This window comes from Linderina pennispora (assembly GCF_002104995.1).
Source record: "Linderina pennispora strain ATCC 12442 chromosome Unknown DL89scaffold_11, whole genome shotgun sequence".
NCBI lineage: Eukaryota > Fungi > Kickxellomycota > Kickxellomycetes > Kickxellales > Kickxellaceae > Linderina > Linderina pennispora.
In genome coordinates, this window is record NW_024468259.1 from 372,835 (window position 1) to 389,976 (window position 17,142).

The following is a 17,142-nucleotide window of genomic DNA, read 5'->3' on the forward strand; positions in this document are numbered from 1 at the left end:
ATCTTTTTTCTACATACCACCTAAATTTATTGCAAAGGTTTGTGTGCTTCTCAGTTTTTGCCATTCGTGGCACGCTCCTTCTCAAAGTACTTGGCAACCAGGAACGCAATGTCCAGGCTCTGTTCGTAGTTGAGCCGCGGGTCGCAGAACGTCTGGTAGTTGACCGGCAGGTCCTTGGCGTCCAGCTCCTGCGATCCGCCGGTGCACTCGGTGACATGCTCTCCAGTGAGCTCCAGGTGAATCCCCGATAAACGGCTGCCGAGCTCACGGTGGATTGCAATATTGCTGGTGATTTCGCTCACGATCGCGTCGAACGAGCGGGTCTTGTGTCCTGACGGTGCCGTAGTCGTGTTGCCGTGGCATGGATCGCAGCACCACACGGGGCGATGCTGTGTAGCCTGCACTGCCTTGATATGGTCTGGCAAGAACTTGTCGATCTTGTCGGCGCCGTATCTGGTAATCAACGTGACGCGTCCCGGCTCGAGCAGCGGGTCAAGGATATCCAGTACACGTACAAGTTCGGCAGCATCCATGGTCGGCCCGACCTTGACGCCTACCGGGTTCTTCACGCCGCGGAAGTACTCGATGTGGGCGCCATCGAGCTGGCGAGTGCGGTCACCGATCCAGATGAAGTGCGCCGACAGGTTGTACCAGTCGCTGACGGCTGGCAAGGTGGGCGTTCCGGGCGTCTGCGGGCTTGTGTGGCCGGAGGGCGCAACAAACACATTCTCAGGCGCCATTTGGGCCACGGGCCGGGTTCAGCGCCTGCTCGTAGTCGAGCAACAGCGCCTCGTGCGACGTGTACATGTCCACAGTGTTTAGGGCTGACAGCCGGCTGCCGTCTGCGCCAATGACCTTCATGAAGCCCAGCGCGTCGGTGAGCTTGTTTACGATCATCTGGTAGTCGCGGCGAATGTCCTCGCGCCTCACATATCCGAGATCCCATGCCTTCGGGTGGTGGATGTCGGCGAACCCGCCCGACAGCAGCAGCCTGACATAGTTGACTGTCGACGCCGAGTGGAAGTACGCTGACAGCAGGCGCTGCGGATCCGGCTTTCTGTCCTTCGGGTCGATGCTGTTGACGTTGTCGCCGCGGTACGACATGATTTTCTCGCCATCCACAGTCTCGAACGGCGACGACCGGGGCTTCGCGTACTGCCCGGCCATGCGCGCAATACGCACAATCGGCAGGCGCATGCCCCAGATCAGCACCAGGCTCATCTGCAGCAGTACTTTGAGCTTGTCCTCAGATGGCTGTCGGGTTGCAGTAGTCGAAGGACTCGGCGCAGTCGCCGCCCTGGAGGAGGAATGCGCGGCCCTCGGCCACATCTTTCAGTTGCGCGCGCAGCCGGTCGATTTCGGCCGCGGATACAAGCGGTGGCAGGTTGGCGATGCGGGAGAGCACCGTGTCCAGCTCCTGCTTATCTTCGTACACGACAGTCTTGCTTGATCGGCTTGGTCTTCCATGACTCTGGCGTCCACTGCTCGGTCTGCTGCGCGGTCGCTGACATTGCTGTTTTATGGATATGTGGCAAAGAGATGTAATAAAAGTGGAGGTGTGAAGATGACTAGCTAATGGTAAGTGAAGGAGAGAGCAAAGGGTGCGCGGGGTGCTAGCCAAGGCTTTATACTTTTCTGATTTGTGCTCCGCCTTTACGAAAGACCGTCTGGCCTGAGATGTCCAGATGGGCCGCCCTCATTGGTCCATTCGGCCGTGGTAGCTGCTAGAAACCCGTCCTACGCGCCCACTGATGCGTCACAAGCTTTGGTATCTCTATTGACCAGTCCAAAGCGCACCTGGCCAAGGCTTCTCCGCATAGGTGCCACTCAAGAAAGCTCAAAATCAGCAGTAGCATAGTGTGGCCATCTTGCTGGGCAGTACATCTTGCTAACTTCATGGCTCAATGGTGGCTGAACAGCCGGTGGCATATATTGCGCTGCTCCGCTATTTAAATGCCCAGGCGGCCATCACCGCATTCCACTCAACAATATATCACTATACTTGCTCCCCGTTTGTGCTGCCCAAAGCGACTATTGTCAAGGTCTTTTCGCTTTGGAAGCCGCACCGCCTCATTGTCATGAAATTGGTAGGTCTTGTTTCGGAGATCAGGGCGGAGCTTGCCATCATCTTTTGCTGATCTTCAATCCTGATGAATATTAGCTACACGCGTGCGCATTCACAGATATCAGGTGACGATTATTTGGTGAAGCTAAGCTCACAGCATGTTGCCGTAAGGATTAGCATCAGCAACATTGAATGATCCTCACGCATCGACAATTGGTGAGTATATTTGTTGCTTGGGCCTTAGTCTGTGCCCTCGTTATTCGGGGTCGTAGTAGACCTTGCACTCGAGGAACCGGAACTTGGGCAGCGCCTTGTAGTGCTCATCGTACTTGGGCTTGAGCGCATCCTTGAGGCTCTTGACCTTGCCGTCCTTGTGCAGCGTGTTCCACGGGCGCTGGCACACATCACCCTTGCAGTCATGCAAGACATGAAGCAGGGCATCGAGGCGGTTGAGGAAATTGGGATCCGTCCGGTTGTACTTGTTCACCAGCTGGTACGGGTCGCTGTTCATCTCGTAGAGCTCGTGCTCGCGTGTGCACCATGCCGAGTAGTAGATGTTGAAGTCCTTGCTCACAAGACGCACAGCCTTGTACGTGTTGTTGATGTGGGTCTCCATGGAACCACCCTCAACAATGTTATTGTTCCAGAACTCGATGGCAAACGATTCAGTCTTCTTCGGGTCAAACAGTGACGTGGCATCCAGTCCGTCCGGACGCTCAATGTTGGCGAGGTCAAGGACAGTGGCAGCAAAGTGTGAACTAGTAGCAGGGCTGTCGTTGATCTGCTTCTTGGCGATACCAGGTCCGCGGATGATAAACGGAATACGCACATCAGTGTCGTACGGAGTCTGCTTTCCAGCAAACATGCGGTGATGGCCGAGATGGTAGCCGTTGTCGGTGGTGTAGATAAAGTAGGTGTTGTCAACCAGGTTCCTTCTCTTCCAGCTTCTTGAACACCGCCTCGACGAGCTCGTCAGTGGCCTGCAGCGAGCGCAGACGCTGGCGGTAGTGCTCGTCGATGGCGTTGATCTGGAGCGGCGACAGCAGCGGCAGATCCTTGACCCAGCCGACCTTGTCCTGCACCAGCGGGTTGAAGTTCGGGTCGCGTGGAACCTTGGCATCCGGGAACAAATGCTTTATGACGCTCGGCTGGGCGCGGTGGGGTAAAATGGCCAAATTCATTGACCTCATCATGCGGAGCAGTCGGTGAGATGACAAACAGGAACGGGATCGTCACTGTTGGCGATGTCGTCGATACGTGCCAGAGACTTCTCCAGGATCAGATCGGTCTGGTATACGCCTGGGTGCTTTTCCAGCGGGCCGCCGTTAAGCGAGAAGATGGGGTTCGTAAAGTTGTAGATTCCAGGGGAGATCAGAGGCTCAAAGTGCTCCCAGCCCTTTGGTGCCGCCGTGTTGTTGGCATCGAGTCCGTTGATAAACTTGCCAATGTAGTGGTTCTTGTAGTTTTCCTGCTGCAGCCACAGCGGCAGCCAGGCGTCGTCCAAGTGGCTGTCCTGGAACTTGTAGTACGATCCGTGGGGCCGATTCTCGTCGGTGACATTGTGGTTGTGGGCAAACTGGCCGAGCCAGAACGACACGCGCGACGGACAGCAAGTGGCACTGGTGGTGTGGTAGTGCGTGAACTGAGTGCCCTCGTTGATGAAGCGCCTCTGAACATACGGCAAGTAGTCGAGCGAGTGCATCAGATAGTCCTGGTCGTCACTCATGAAGATCACAAAGTTGGGGTTTCTGAACACTTTGCTTGATGAATCTGCAAGTGAGACAATGGCAATGGTCGTGGTTAGCGAGACAAGTGAAATCAGACGCATTTTCGAACAATACTAATAGCGATAGCTGAAAAGGCATCTGATTGATAATGAGTATCAGTGACAAATGCACCGTAACAGGCGCTTTTTATATGGACAATTCTCCGGACAACCCCCTTTCTCCATTGAATGTGCTATCAGCTCTACCACCAAAGCGGGAAAGCTATGAAGAGCATTGATTCCAGGCTCCTTGGATGGAAATAGCATTCAATGATGCAATGTATGAGGTTCCCACACGATATTCTCTGTCATGCTACATTCACATCGCCTCCGATGGCAGTCCGCTACTGACAGCGTGGGTGCGGGCTAACATGCATGGCGGGATCTGCGCCGGAGATCTTGGTTAACATCAAGCCTTTGTTCACATTATTCCACACATTGCGAGTTTATGCTAGGGAACAGCGCATGTAGAAGGGGATATATTTAGCAAAAAGGAATTCCGCTCACACAGAAAACACATTACCGACTACATGCCACTGTGAAAGCAACATAAAAGAGATTTTCTGGATGCTTAGCATGCGTCATTAGTGCGAATGTATACTAGCTATTCAGTTTTAATCTGTGTCTTCATTGTCTACATCATAGTACACCTTGCACTTCAGGAATCGAAACTTGGGTAGCGACTTGTAGTATTTGTCGTACTTGGGCTTGAGGGCATCCTTGAGGCTCTTGACCTTGTCGTCCTTGTGCAGCAAATTCCACGGAAACTTGCATACATCGCCCTTACAGTTGTATAGCACACTGAACAGGGCATCGAGGCGGTTGAGGAAGTTAGGATCCGTCCGGCTGTACAGGTTCTTGAGCTGATACTTATCAATAGCCATGTCGTATTATTCACGCTCGCCGGAACACCAACAGAGTAGTAGAGGTTGAAGTCCTTGCTGATGATCCTCAGAGATTTGTAGGCGGTCCGATTCTGGCTATCGACAATAGTCTTCTTGGATGATGCTTGCCAATATTCCAGGTTAAACGATTCGGTGTGGTCTGGATCAAACAGCGATGTCGCATCCAAGTCATCAGGCCGAGAGATGCCCGCGAGATCCAGGATAGTGGCAGGGAAGTGCGAATGGGTGCCAGGATTCGATCGGGTCACATTTTTTGCAATTCCTGGTCCGCGGATAATGAATGGCAAATTGACATCGTCTTCGTAGGCAAGTGACTTACCTGCCTTCAGCCGATGATGGCCCAGATGGAACCCGTTGTCAGTGGTGTAGATAAAATAGGTGTTGTCAACCAAGTCTTTTTCCTCAAGCCTTTTGAACACTGCATCAACCAGCTCGTCTGTGGCCTGTAGTGAACGCAAGCGCTGACGGTACATAAAGTCAAGGTACTCAATATCAGCTGCCGATAGCAATGGCAGGTCCTTGAGCCACAAGACCTTGTCCTGTACTGCCGGATTGAAGTGCGGCGTACGAGGAACCTTGGCATCCAGGAACAAGTACTTGTGACGGTCGGCTGGACGCGGAGGTGTGAAGTCGCCATTCACTTGGACCTCCTCATGCGGGGCAGTCGGCGAGATGACAAAGAAGAGTGGATCGTCGCGCTCAGACAGGTTGTCTATTAGAGCCAGGGACTTGTTGCTGATAAGATCGGTCTGGTATACACCTGGGTGCTCTTCGAGCGGACCACTGTTGAGCGAGAAGATTGGGTGAGTGAGGTTGTAGATGCCCGGTGACACTAGCGGCTCAAAGTGTTCCCAGCCCTTTGGCGGCCCCAGATGCGTAGCATCGACGCTGTTAATGAATTTGCCGATATAGTAATTGCGGTAATTCTCTTCCTGCAGCCATCGTGGTAGCCAGTGGTCGTCGAGCTTGTTCTCCTGGAACTTGTAGTACGATCCATAGGGGGCGACCTCAGAGGTCGTGTTGTGGCTATGCGCGAATTTGCCGGGGAGAAAGCTAACACGCGACGGGCAGCATGTAGACGACGTCGTATAGTAGTGCGTGAACTGCGTTCCTTGGTCAATAAAATACTTTTGTACATACTCTTGGTACTTTAGAGAGTCCATCAAGTAGTCTTGGTTGTCGGTCAGAAAGACAACAAAGTTAGGCTTCTTGCCATTAGTGGGTTGGCCAGGACATTTACCCAAGTGCTTAGACCAGCTGTCAGAGATGTTGCTAGGGTAGCTAGCGCAAAAATCGATATGAGCTGCATCCTGCACTGGTGATTTAGAAAGCTAGGATAGGTGGAAGAATAGGTAGGGCACTTACGGATCCCGGATGTAGAATCTTCACGCTCTGTGCATTGGACAGGTAAGCCGCTTTTATAGGAATCATATTACTGGAGTCTCCATCCGCCCGTTTGCCTGAACACTTCAATACACTGTAGCTGTGAGATACCGAGATGCCCCGCTAGTTGTCGGCAACAAGGTTCGAGTGTGTGTTAATTGCATGGAGTGATCTGCGGATGAAGACGTCATCCCAAGGTGAACTTTGCACATCCTACAAAAGCTGGTAGTTCTGGTACCGCTGTGCCCAGATTATAGGCAAATAGAGGCAAATTAAGGTGCTGTGAGGAATGCGATATGTGTATATCCTAGCCTACTGTTGTTTCCAATAGAAGGTGCAGTGGATCAGCCGTGCATTAGTGCCGCTGCGGGATATACAGATGACACAGGGGTATGTTTAAAGGCCGGTTCCTCTCCTGCGATTGTCCAGCAAGCACGCAATTCGATCCTCCAATGGCCAAGGATTGTTGCATCCTATCTAGTCAGTGGTATCGTGTATGATAAAGCTACTGCTAGTGAAGGCGCTCCATACATCAGAAGCCGGCCAGCGAGGTGTATGACATGTTGTTGCGCGCCCCCTGCGGCTGTCTCTTATGTCAACATGTCAGCCGAATCAGGTGGCCGCAAGCCAGATGCCAACGAGAGCCTCACTACAGCATACACTATGGAGGTAGCGTCTAGCCTCTGATATGCTGCACAGACGGCCGTATTGAAAACTCCCCTGCGCAACTCGTCTATTCCCTTTTCTCTCTATTCTTCAGTATTCAATATAACTTTTAAAATCCCTACACATTCAACGAGCACAACAATGTGTAAGGGTCTGGCATGAACAACAGAATTTGTGATTCAAGACGCAATTTCTGGATATTGCCGCAAAGGGGACACAATTCTGACGTTCAGGAGTGAGTGAGTCCAGCGTCGGAATTCAACTGTGTACACTGCACTGGGATTAGTAAGCATGTGGCACTGTAGTACCTCCGTCTTGCTTGTATATGCCTACTGTAGCTATGCAGACCAATTGTTAGCTTCGACAAAGTGTTTATGCCTGTCCCGGCGACTAACCATTGGCCTCTTGTGTCTGCTTTGCGAAATGCTGAGGGAGCAAAAACAATTTGAGCCTTAGCCCAGGTGGAGAATGGGACCACCTCTCTGGATATATCGCATTGAATGACTGTACTTGCTGTTGCCAAATAGTGGTGCTCTGCGGAAAGCTCATGGTGGTGGTTGCTTTTTGTCACTTTGGTTTCAGTGATGCCAAAGGTAATCCGGTGGTGACGCCTCTTCCAGAGTGAATGCATAGCAGACGACGCATGTCCAAGATATTCTTTGCACTCCACAGCATTAGTCAAGCATCAAACCGCAGCTATTTCGCGGAATTCCACTCGGCTTAAACTGCATCTGAACCGCAGCAGCGATAGAACCAGGCTGTCCTACACTTGGGCGATGGCAGCACTGACTTTGCAGTAGCGAGTTTACTTGCTGCGTTACACCCCCTGTACTCGGGGAGTACTCATGCATACTCATCTCCGGTCGGGGCAAGAATTGGGCTGTTTGGGCCGCTGGGAAGCGTGGCTATGGAATGTTGGTGCCTCTGACAGTGGGTCCAAACAAATCGGGCAAAATGATTTGCGGGACACCAGGTGGATGCGGAATTGGGGAGACGTGGTTTGTCATCAGAAGCGACGGTTTGTGCAGCGTGCTTGCAGACTGTACAATGGATCTTGCAGAAGATCGCAGAACCACTTGCGTCAGTGGTTCGGATCGTCCCTATAAATAATCCGGTTTGGCGGTGTGGGGAATAATCCAGTTCTGCACTGCACCCATTTTCTGTCCTTGCATTCTTCTCCTGGACCAAACACCCGATTTTTAGCTTAAAGTATAAACTCAAACGATAACGATGGTTGACGGAAAAATTAATGAGATCCATGGCTGGGCTGCCACCAAGTCTGGAATCCAGGTCGAGCCCTGGTCCTACAAGCCCCGTCCGCTGGGTCCCAACGACGTCGAGATCAAGATCGACTACAGCGGTATCTGCGGCTCTGACCTACACACAATCAAGTGCGAGTGGGGACAGGCCAACTTCCCTGCCATTGTTGGACACGAGATCGTTGGCAAGGTCATCACCAAGGGCGAGAGCGTTACGACCCTGAACGAAGGCGATCTGGTCGGTGTCGGTGCCCAGGTGTTTGCCTGCCTCAAGGATGACTGCAAGGAGTGCAGCCGCGACCTGGACCCGCACTGTCCGCATATGGTTTTCACATACAACTCCTTCTATGCCGACGGCCAGCAGGCACAGGGCGGCTACGCTGAGGCTGTGCGTGTTGACGCAAACTATGCCATCAAGATCCCTGCTGCTATTGACCCTGTGTACGCAGCCCCTCTTATGTGCGCTGGTACCACTGTCTTTGCCCCGATGCTGCGCAAGGGTGTCAAGAAGGGCGACCGTGTCGGTATTGTTGGCATTGGCGGTCTTGGCCATCTTGCTATCCAGTATGCCCACGCACTGGGTGCCAAGGTCACTGCCTTCTCGCACTCGCCTACCAAGAAGCAGCAAGCAACTGAGCTTGGTGCATCGGTTTTCGTCGACACCTCGAACAAGGAGGAGCTTGATGCTGTGCGTGGCTCGCTTGACTATCTGTTCATCACGGCTAACGCCAGGAGCAACCAGTACAACGAATTCGTGACCTGGATGGACTATGAAGGTGAGATCGTCTTGCTGGCGCTGCCTGAGGGCCAGCTCAGCTTCTCGCCGTTTGAGCTTGTCAACAGCGAGGTCAAGATCACGGGCTCGCTTATCGGTGGCAAGAACATCATCAAGGAGACTCTGGAGTTTGCCGCCAAGCACAACATCCGCCCGATCATCGAGCGCTACCCAATGGCCAAGGTCAACGAGGCCCTCGAGCATATGGACCAGGGCAAGGCCCGGTACCGCATTGTGCTCGAAAACGCGACTAGCAGCTTGTAGATTTACTAGGACTAGCACACCTCTGAGCCGGTTATGAAAAAGAAAAATAAATGCGTTGCAAAACAGGTTGCCGTTCCCTAATGCCGATTGTCTAAAGGGCCTTGATCGCACTAAACAATGCATGTGGCGTTAAATGTGTACTGTGGAATATTTCTGTGCATAATGGTCTGGGAAGATTCATTATGTCGTTCTGACTGGAATGGGGTGGTTAGCGGAGGCAACCAAGGAAAATGCATCTCTACTCTCTAATAATCAATACCATATACTTCTTTTATCACAATGGTTAGGCGCTCGGAAAAAATACACGGCTGGGCAGCGACAAAGCCAGGCATTGAGGTTGTGCCGTGGTCATATGTGCCACGCCCACTAGGGCTTCACGACGTCGAAATTAGGATCGACTACACTGGCGTATGTGGGTCAGACCTGCACAAGCTCAAGAATGACCTAGGTGGCACAGCATACCCTATCATTTGCGGCCATGAGATCGCTGGACGTGTTGTATCCAAAGGCAAGGACGTTGCAGACCTTCATGTAGGCGACGTGGTTGGCGTCGGCCCAATAGCCTACTCCTGTCTCAGAGATGACTGCAAGTTCTGCGGCCAAGGTCTTGACGCACACTGTCCACATGCTGTCCACACCTACGGGGGCATTTATCCCGACGGTGCCAGCTCCCAAGGCGGATATGCCGAGTCTGTACGTGTACGTGCTAGCATGGTATTCAAAATCCCACCAGAGATAGATCCCGCGTATGTGCCGCCCCTACTGTGCGCTGGCGTGTCTGTCTATGCACCCATGGTAAAGTACGGTGTCAAGGCAGGTGATAGAGTCGGTATAGTTGGCATTGGCGGACTGGGCCATCTTGCTATCCAATTTGCAAGTGCACTGGGCGCTGAGGTTGTCGCAATCTCGAGGTCATCTGCTAAGCACAAGGACGCCATTGAGTTGGGCGCCACTCGCTTCGTCCATTCGGAGAATAGAGAAGAGACCCGGGCAATTTACAACACTCTGAAGTTCCTGTTTGTCACAGGCGATTGTGGCACGGCCCAGCTCAATGAGCTGATTCATCTGGTGGACATTGGGGGTCAAATCGTGATTCTGGCGCTTTCCAAGGAGACGCTTGAACTGGAGCCGTTTATTCTAGCTGTCAAGCAGGTCAGTATATCGGGAAACCTTGTTGGCGGCATCAGTATGATCAAGCAGACACTTGAGTTTGCGGCGAAGCATGGTATCCGCCCTGTTATCGAGCGCTATCCCAATGGCCAAAGTCAACGAGGCCTTGGAGCACGCAAATGCCGGCCGTGCTCGCTACAGGCTTATCCTGGAGAACTGATGCCAAATGTCAGTTGCATATGGAACTGCTAGTTGCGCAAAGCCCTACGCAAGTGTAGCCTATTTTAGATTTTAATGTGGTTTCTTTACACAGCCTACATGCACTAGGGTGTCCATTTGTATACTCGTAATATATTTGGATTCGTGGTTTGGCTTTCAGTCGCATATGCATTAGCGACTACAGTGAGGGATGCGAGGCAGCCCCTGGATCTATTTCGCTACCAGGGCTACCTCCAGGATGCATAGGTACCATTTTAGAGTGAGCAATGGCACGAGCAGGACGGGGGTTCCAGGTTGTGTCTCCTCTAAACAGGTCTGCCGCTACCTTTTGCTGACAAGTATTGTCTGGATGTACGCTGCTCATTATCAATAAGCTGGCATAGGCGAATGTATAGCATCGCAAGGATTGCCTGGATATAGTATGCTGATTTACCTTGGCATCATAGGCATTAAGGACTGGTGCCAGCTTTTTGTAGATTGCAAGCATCGGTGGGGTGAGTACACTGAGATCAGGATGCCTAGAGGCAACTGCTTGGCAGGAACTTCTGTGCAGGTGTATAAATACACACTTGACATGCATTATTGAACTCAGCCTTGGACACATTGCCCATTGTACTGTGCAGTGTGTTTTTGCGGCTGCGAATATCAATCAATTTAGGCCAGAATCCGCTGTAGGCAAGTGCCATAGTGCAACACAATGTTGTTCTTGTATGCTGTCATCAGCTCGGTATCCACGTATGTTGCTACTTGGTTCATTTCGCGCACGCCATGTAGCTCGATATCGCCATTATGCAATAGATAATCATAAATATGGTATCTAATTACATCACCGAAATCTGCGCTCGACAGTTCTGACTTGTCCTTCCGATTGACGAAATCCTCGGCAGATATGGCTGTCTTCGCCTTCAGGTTGTGATATATAAATAAATAAATTGAAACGAAAGAATCCCTTTTTCACAAATGCTGCAGGGTCAACGGCATCATCGTCAGCTAGTTGATGGAGTAATATCCATCGTGCAAGCATGTATGTATGCTCCTTTGATGATATTGACGCTGTGTACAAATTGCTCTAGGCGGGCAACATAGAATCACGGAAGCCAATACCACCAAGTGATGTCTTTATGACAGTAGTACTGCGGGTAATGTTCATTTGAGAAATTCAATAGGCAAGTAAGAAGAGAAATGATGCTGTTTAGTTTTGCTTTATAGCGTATGCATAGCATTAAGAACGTTTTATTAAAGATTATCTGGCTTGCATGGTTCTTGGGGCCCTTAGCACTGATATAGTCTCTTGAATCAGTCTATACATACTGGGTCCATTGTGGCCCAAATACTACTGCTTACGCATGTTCATGGACAAATTAATTTATAAAATAAATCTACAAATATTGCATGACTGCTAGAAGAGCTATATGGCCTTGTTAAATAAAATACTATATATAGGTAAATATAAAGATACTTCTCTACCAATGGTTGATGGCAATATTAAAGAGATCCATGGCTGGGCCGCCACCAAACCCTGTCCGCTACGTCCTAACGACGTTGAGATCAAGATCGACTAGAGCGGCACCTACGGTTCTGATATTCACATCATACCAAACGAGATCGGCACCAATAGCATGTACCCTTTGATCCCTGGCCATGAGATAATCGACAAGGATGTCATCAAAGGGTGAGAGCGTTACGACCCTGGACGAAGGCGATCTGGCTGGTGTTGAAAGCATAGTTTGCATCGGACACGCACAGCCTCTGAGTATCCGCCATGAGACTGTTGGCTATCAGCATATACACCATTGTAGGTGAAGGCCATATGCGGGCAGTGCGGGACCAGATTGCGGCCGCACTCCTTGCAAGTGTCCTTAAGGCAGGCAAGCACCTGGGCACCAAGATCCTTGAAACTATGGATATCACCCATGCATTGGGTGCTGAGGTCGTTGCCTTCTCGCACTCGCCTACCAGGAAGCCAGCAAGCGACTGAGCTTGGTGCATCGATCTTCGTCGACGCCTCGAAGGAGGGGCTTGATGCTATGCATGGCACACTCAGCTACCTGTTCATCACGGCTAACCCCAAGAGTAACCAATACAACGGCTACGTGACCTGGATGGAGTACGAGGAAGCAGACCATAGCCTCCGTCATCACAAAGTTGATTGGTGTGAACCTCATCTCGCCCTCAGGAACGGCTAGTTAATACCACCGGCTCGTTCATCGGTAGCAAGAACATCAAGGAGACCTTGGAGTTTGCTGCCAAGCACAGCATCCGCCCGATCATCGAGCGCTACCCAATGGCTAAGGTCAGGGAGGCCATCAAGCATATGGACCAGGTCAAGGCCCGGTACTGTATCATCCTTGAGAACCAGACATTGGAGTGGAGAATTTTAAAATTGGTTTGAAGAGAATGACGTTGCCTATATCTTTTCGCTTGCTCGCTTAAACGACACCGCGCATCTTGAACAGAGACCGGACATAGTAGATCTGCCAGCCGCAGGCACCAGCAAGAGCCAGTGTCTGCAGAACGGCCCAGTGGAACATGCGCTTCTGCGTGTCAGCGACGCTCTTGTCGTGGACCTCATGGCGGAACATCATATGGTTGAAGTGGTCCTGGACCTCCTCAACATTGTGCGCCAGCTTGCGCACTGCAGCCTCTGCCGGCGTCGCGTCATGGGAAGAAGCCAGGAAGGTCTCCTCCTCGGGCCCGTGCGGGTTGAAGTTCACTACAATCTCGTGCGGCGCGCCGTTGATAAAGCAGTACGAGTGGCGGCCGTCCGTCTGTGCCAGGTAACTGTAGCCGCCCTCGCCGGTGTGCGGCAGCGAGTATACAGCAGTGCCCATCGGATCCTTGAATACGAAATCAACTGGCAGCTTGCCTGCTGTCTCGAAGGTAATCGAGAAATGCTCGCCCTGCTTCATGCGCTCGTGGTAGCACTCCTGCGACTGCACATTCATAATTGTCGTGTAAGCTGCTGCGTACGTCGCAAACAGGCCCAGCGCAAGCACGAGGGACGCGAGTTGTCTAATCATCTTTCGTCGATTTGTACCGGTCTTTATGGAAAAGGGGGGGCAGAGTTGAACTGAGCAGCACTTGAGTGAAATGCACGAATTGGTGTTGCAAAAGAACGCACAAGCGCGTGGCCGGTCCGGCTGGAGCGGGTTGGCCATCGGCCATTGGCCGCCAGGCTTCGCTTTTGAAGCTCAGCCTAGACAAATCACGTGCAGCAAATCTTGAGCATCTAATCCGCGCCAAGCAAAAGTGCTTGATTTTTTCGCTGAGCGCAGTCCACAGGCCTGGTGTGAAGCGGGCATGCCAAGGCGCGCACTGCTGCTTTTGGCCTACCCCTCAGCCGTTCTGGAATGGGTCCTGGGAAACCCAGCAGCGAAATTAGGGCCCTTTGCACAGTACAGAAAAGGTCCTGCCTCGCCCCTTCCCCCTTTCCAGCTTGGCTTATCTCGCTTCTGGTATTCAATAGAGTATATATTTCACAAGGTTTTCTGAATCGCTGTCCAAATGTCAAACGACGCTACAGACGCAGAAGCCCTTGATGCGAGCTCCAGCGTTACCGCGCCTCTACTGTCGGAGGAAGGCAGTGACGCCAAGGACCGTCAGTCGACAACTGTGCGCAGCCCACCGTTCAAGCCCACGAAGGCTGCTGCACAGAGCGCTTTGAACACCGAGGGAGTGGCTGGAGCTATCGAGACGACGAGCTCAGTCTCAGCAACAACAACAACAACAGCAGCAGCAGCAGCAGCAGCCAGAATCTGCCCACGGCGAAGTATACCTGGAAGCAGGCATCGAGCAACAACCTAGAGCTTGTCAAAAAGTGTATTGAGGTGCATGGCGTCCCTGTCGATTACACAGACGAAGACGGCAACAGCGCACTTCATTTTGCCGCGCAAGAGGCTTCCATGGATGTATTGCGCTACCTGGTTGAGGATTGCAAGGCCAGTATCAATGTGCGCAGTGGAAATTTCAAAGCAGCCGCCGTTGTTCTGGGCAATCTCGGCCCAAAAGATGGACGCAATTATGTTTCTGCTCGACCATGGTGCCAATGCCAGCCTGCAGGATTCGACTGGCAACAGCGCACTTCATGTCGCGATTCACTCGGGCTCGGTGCCCATCACCATCTATATCGCGTGCACTCAGCATGCAGTGCTGGGACACACAGTCGACATGGTGGACTTCAATGGGATCACGCCGTTGATGTGGGCGTGCTACCAGGGGCAAGCCCGAGCTGGCCGCGCTTCTTATCAGGCTTGGTGCAGACATCAACAAGCAGGACTCGCGGGGGCAAACGTCTCTGTACTTTGCGCTGATCCGCGGCGGCTACTCTGACATCGATTTTTTGCTGGAAAAGGGCGCTGACCCGAATTTGCGCGAGTACGGAAATGGCGACGCTGCTTCGCCGACAGGGAATACGGTATTCGATCTCGCAGCAAGCATTGGCTACAAAGCGGAGTTTGAGAAGCAGGTCAAATGGGCGCAAGAGCGGCGCGCGATGGCGGATCCTGGACCAGCATTCTGCAATCGGTCAATTCGCAGAGAGATAGCGCCTTCACTCATGGCACTGGGTGGTGTCAGCCTGGCCCTGGTGGCCATATCACTATACCCATGGTTTGTTGGTGTGTTCATGGGCATCGCCATTCTGGCGGCCATGCACTTTACAGTGGTCCGGTTTATTGTTAAGGCGCCCAACATCCACTATCTGCAGCAGACACCGTACCTGTCTGCCATCTTTCCAGACCTCTGCGCTTCTGGTGCTGCTGACTTGGCTTTTCCGGATTCCTGCCTGTGACCACGCGCGGCTCGTATGACGACCATTCTGTGCCGATGTACCGGATGCGCAATGCTCTGTTTACCCTGTCATTCGGCAGCTGCATGTACTACTTTTACCGTGCGCTGCTCCAGTCACCCGGGTTCCTTCCCCGCAACCATGACATGCAGTCTGCCGAGCATGTTGTGCGCGAGCTGGCGCAAAAAAACATGCTTGACCTGGACCACTTCTGCCGCACCTGTCTGAGCACCCGCCCGCTGCGCTCCAAACACTGTCGCCAGTGCAACCGGTGTGTTGCGCGGTTCGACCACCACTGCCCGTGGACATACAACTGCGTCGGCGTCAGCAACCATCAGTACTTTATGCTGTTCCTGATCCTGCTGTTTGTGTCTATATGCCAATTCCTGCCTTTGGTCGCGCGGTACCTCAACATTATATACATCGTGTATGACCCGATACCTGGCGAGCCATGCTACTTGAATGATTTCATGTGCGGGTCGTTCCAAGAGGACTCGTGGACACTGGTCGTATCTATCTGGACCACATTCAACTGCGCCTGGGCCGGTTTCCTGATGGCCTCGCAGCTATTCCAAATCTCATTCGGGCGCACGACCAACGAGCAGCTGACTGGTTACTCGCGTGTTGCGCCCAAATCTGGCAAGACATGTAAGCATGGTCACGGCCACGGTCATGGTCACGGCCACAACCATAGCCATAGCCATGGGCACAATCACGGTGGACACGGCCAGCGGAATGGTGTTGTTGGCAAGGCTGCATCGCGCATTCGCTCGCTGATTATTGGTCTTGGTGGGTCGGTTGAGTCCAACGAGGGCACACCAGCTGGATCCAGCACACCAGCAGCTCGGGGCACCGACCTTGAGGCGCAGGTGCCACGGCCACTCACTGCAACAAATACCGGGTCATCTGGGGAGCTGGTGCCAGATGGGCCCGATGGGTCAGGCCCGGCATTCGCACTGCGGACAATGGATAATTTGCGACTACAGAGCGTGAATGGCGTGTCAGTGAAGAAGGACCCGTACAGTTTTGGTGTGGTGGACAACTGTCTGGGCTTCTGGACAAGGTGACGCGGAAGGCAAACTAGCTGGAGCGAACTGGTTCAAAGCTATGACGTTGTCAGAGCTTGCGCCGTACCATCCGCCGCAGTCTCCCCATGTCGAGACATTGCCCCTTCAGGATCACGTCGTAGTTGATATGTAGCTTACTGCGTTCATTTCTTTTGGCTATCACACGCTTGGTCATTATACTGGAGGCGACTGGAATTGATAAATGTGCGTATAAAAGTGTGGCTGCCTTCAGGTATCGATTCAGGTGAAGGCATGGCGGCCTATTCAAAAAAAAAAAAAGTTCAGCATCGTTTGGAAACTGCCCAGATGCAAGTGCCCAGTGTATATAGGGTCCTGAATATGCTGTTTTAAGAAAGTGAAACATCGTAAATGAATCAACTCTATATGCCCTTCCATCTCCAGCTTGTCAAATTATCAATATGATAACTCTACTGTTGGTAATTCTTTCTGTGTGCGTGTGGGGGCGTACCATATGGCTCGAGTACAAGAAGACACTCAAGCTTCAGCGCGTCTGGAGCGTGCCTGTTGGCACGTCTACTGCCGAGAACGACGAGACCCCTGTACTGCGGTACAACCAAGACAATGTCAGTGCCCAGGGTAAATGCGTGATTCCCCATGGCACATTCCGGACATTAAACGACGGGCTACGCTATGCAGTTGGCCAATGGCCGGAAAATAGAACACTCGGGATGCGCCGTCTGCAGCGCATGGTGGTTGAGCAAGCGCCTGTAGCATGCGGTGGATCAGAAGGCACTCGAAATGACTAAGCAGACGCGGATGTTTGCATGCTATGGAAAGTACGAGTGGATTACGTATGAAGAGATGTGGGAAGAGCAGGGGCTTATTGGTCGCGGGTTAAGGCGGATGGGTATCGAGCC

At 52.3% G+C, this 17,142-nt stretch overlaps 7 protein-coding genes across 7 annotated transcripts; 3 read left to right on the top strand and 4 right to left on the bottom strand.

The window, feature by feature from the left end:
• Positions 1-50: 50 nt before the first annotated feature.
• DL89DRAFT_275478 (phospho-2-dehydro-3-deoxyheptonate aldolase) lies at positions 51-1,700 on the bottom strand (the record flags this gene model as incomplete). The annotated part of the gene is made up of 4 exons (XM_040889312.1): positions 51-664; positions 750-1,254; positions 1,328-1,513; positions 1,632-1,700. 4 exons carry the CDS (start codon positions 1,698-1,700, stop codon positions 51-53), a joined length of 1,374 nt encoding a protein of 457 aa, XP_040741744.1.
• A 621-nt stretch (positions 1,701-2,321) lies between these two features.
• Positions 2,322-3,893, bottom strand: DL89DRAFT_259138 (arylsulfatase; the record flags this gene model as incomplete). Its single annotated transcript, XM_040885663.1, is given in 3 exon segments — positions 2,322-3,002; positions 3,022-3,213; positions 3,285-3,893. 3 exon segments carry the CDS (start codon positions 3,891-3,893, stop codon positions 2,322-2,324), a joined length of 1,482 nt encoding a protein of 493 aa, XP_040741745.1.
• Positions 3,894-4,412: 519 nt separating this feature from the next.
• Positions 4,413-6,166, bottom strand: DL89DRAFT_285310 (arylsulfatase; the record flags this gene model as incomplete). Its single annotated transcript, XM_040889816.1, has 3 exons — positions 4,413-4,693; positions 4,729-6,066; positions 6,101-6,166. The coding sequence occupies 3 exons, from the start codon at positions 6,164-6,166 to the stop codon at positions 4,445-4,447; spliced, it is 1,653 nt and encodes a 550-aa protein (XP_040741746.1). The 3' UTR covers positions 4,413-4,444.
• A 1,768-nt stretch (positions 6,167-7,934) lies between these two features.
• Positions 7,935-9,143, top strand: DL89DRAFT_269088 (putative mannitol dehydrogenase). Its single transcript, XM_040888149.1, has one exon. The coding sequence runs from the start codon at positions 8,015-8,017 to the stop codon at positions 9,080-9,082; it is 1,068 nt and encodes a 355-aa protein (XP_040741747.1). The 5' UTR covers positions 7,935-8,014; the 3' UTR covers positions 9,083-9,143.
• Positions 9,144-9,333: 190 nt separating this feature from the next.
• On the top strand, positions 9,334-10,412 carry DL89DRAFT_324067 (putative mannitol dehydrogenase; the record flags this gene model as incomplete). Its single annotated transcript, XM_040891432.1, has 2 exons — positions 9,334-10,307; positions 10,348-10,412. The coding sequence occupies exons 1-2, from the start codon at positions 9,362-9,364 to the stop codon at positions 10,410-10,412; spliced, it is 1,011 nt and encodes a 336-aa protein (XP_040741748.1). The 5' UTR covers positions 9,334-9,361.
• A 2,208-nt stretch (positions 10,413-12,620) lies between these two features.
• Positions 12,621-13,549, bottom strand: DL89DRAFT_38325 (uncharacterized protein). Its single transcript, XM_040891600.1, has one exon. It carries the CDS (start codon positions 13,429-13,431, stop codon positions 12,841-12,843), a length of 591 nt encoding a protein of 196 aa, XP_040741749.1. The 5' UTR covers positions 13,432-13,549; the 3' UTR covers positions 12,621-12,840.
• Positions 13,550-13,915: 366 nt separating this feature from the next.
• On the top strand, positions 13,916-16,264 carry DL89DRAFT_259143 (uncharacterized protein; the record flags this gene model as incomplete). Its single annotated transcript, XM_040885665.1, has 4 exons — positions 13,916-14,009; positions 14,045-14,610; positions 14,634-15,196; positions 15,280-16,264. The coding sequence occupies 4 exons, from the start codon at positions 13,916-13,918 to the stop codon at positions 16,262-16,264; spliced, it is 2,208 nt and encodes a 735-aa protein (XP_040741750.1).
• Between the last annotated feature and the right edge of the window lie 878 nt (positions 16,265-17,142).

What these genes read in the sequence shown, in the direction of transcription:
- DL89DRAFT_38325 (XM_040891600.1), bottom strand. Translation starts at nt 13,431, where the DNA reads ATGATTAGACAACTCGCGTCCCTCGTGCTTGCGCTGGGCCTGTTTGCG.
- DL89DRAFT_269088 (XM_040888149.1), top strand. Translation starts at nt 8,015, where the DNA reads ATGGTTGACGGAAAAATTAATGAGATCCATGGCTGGGCTGCCACCAAG.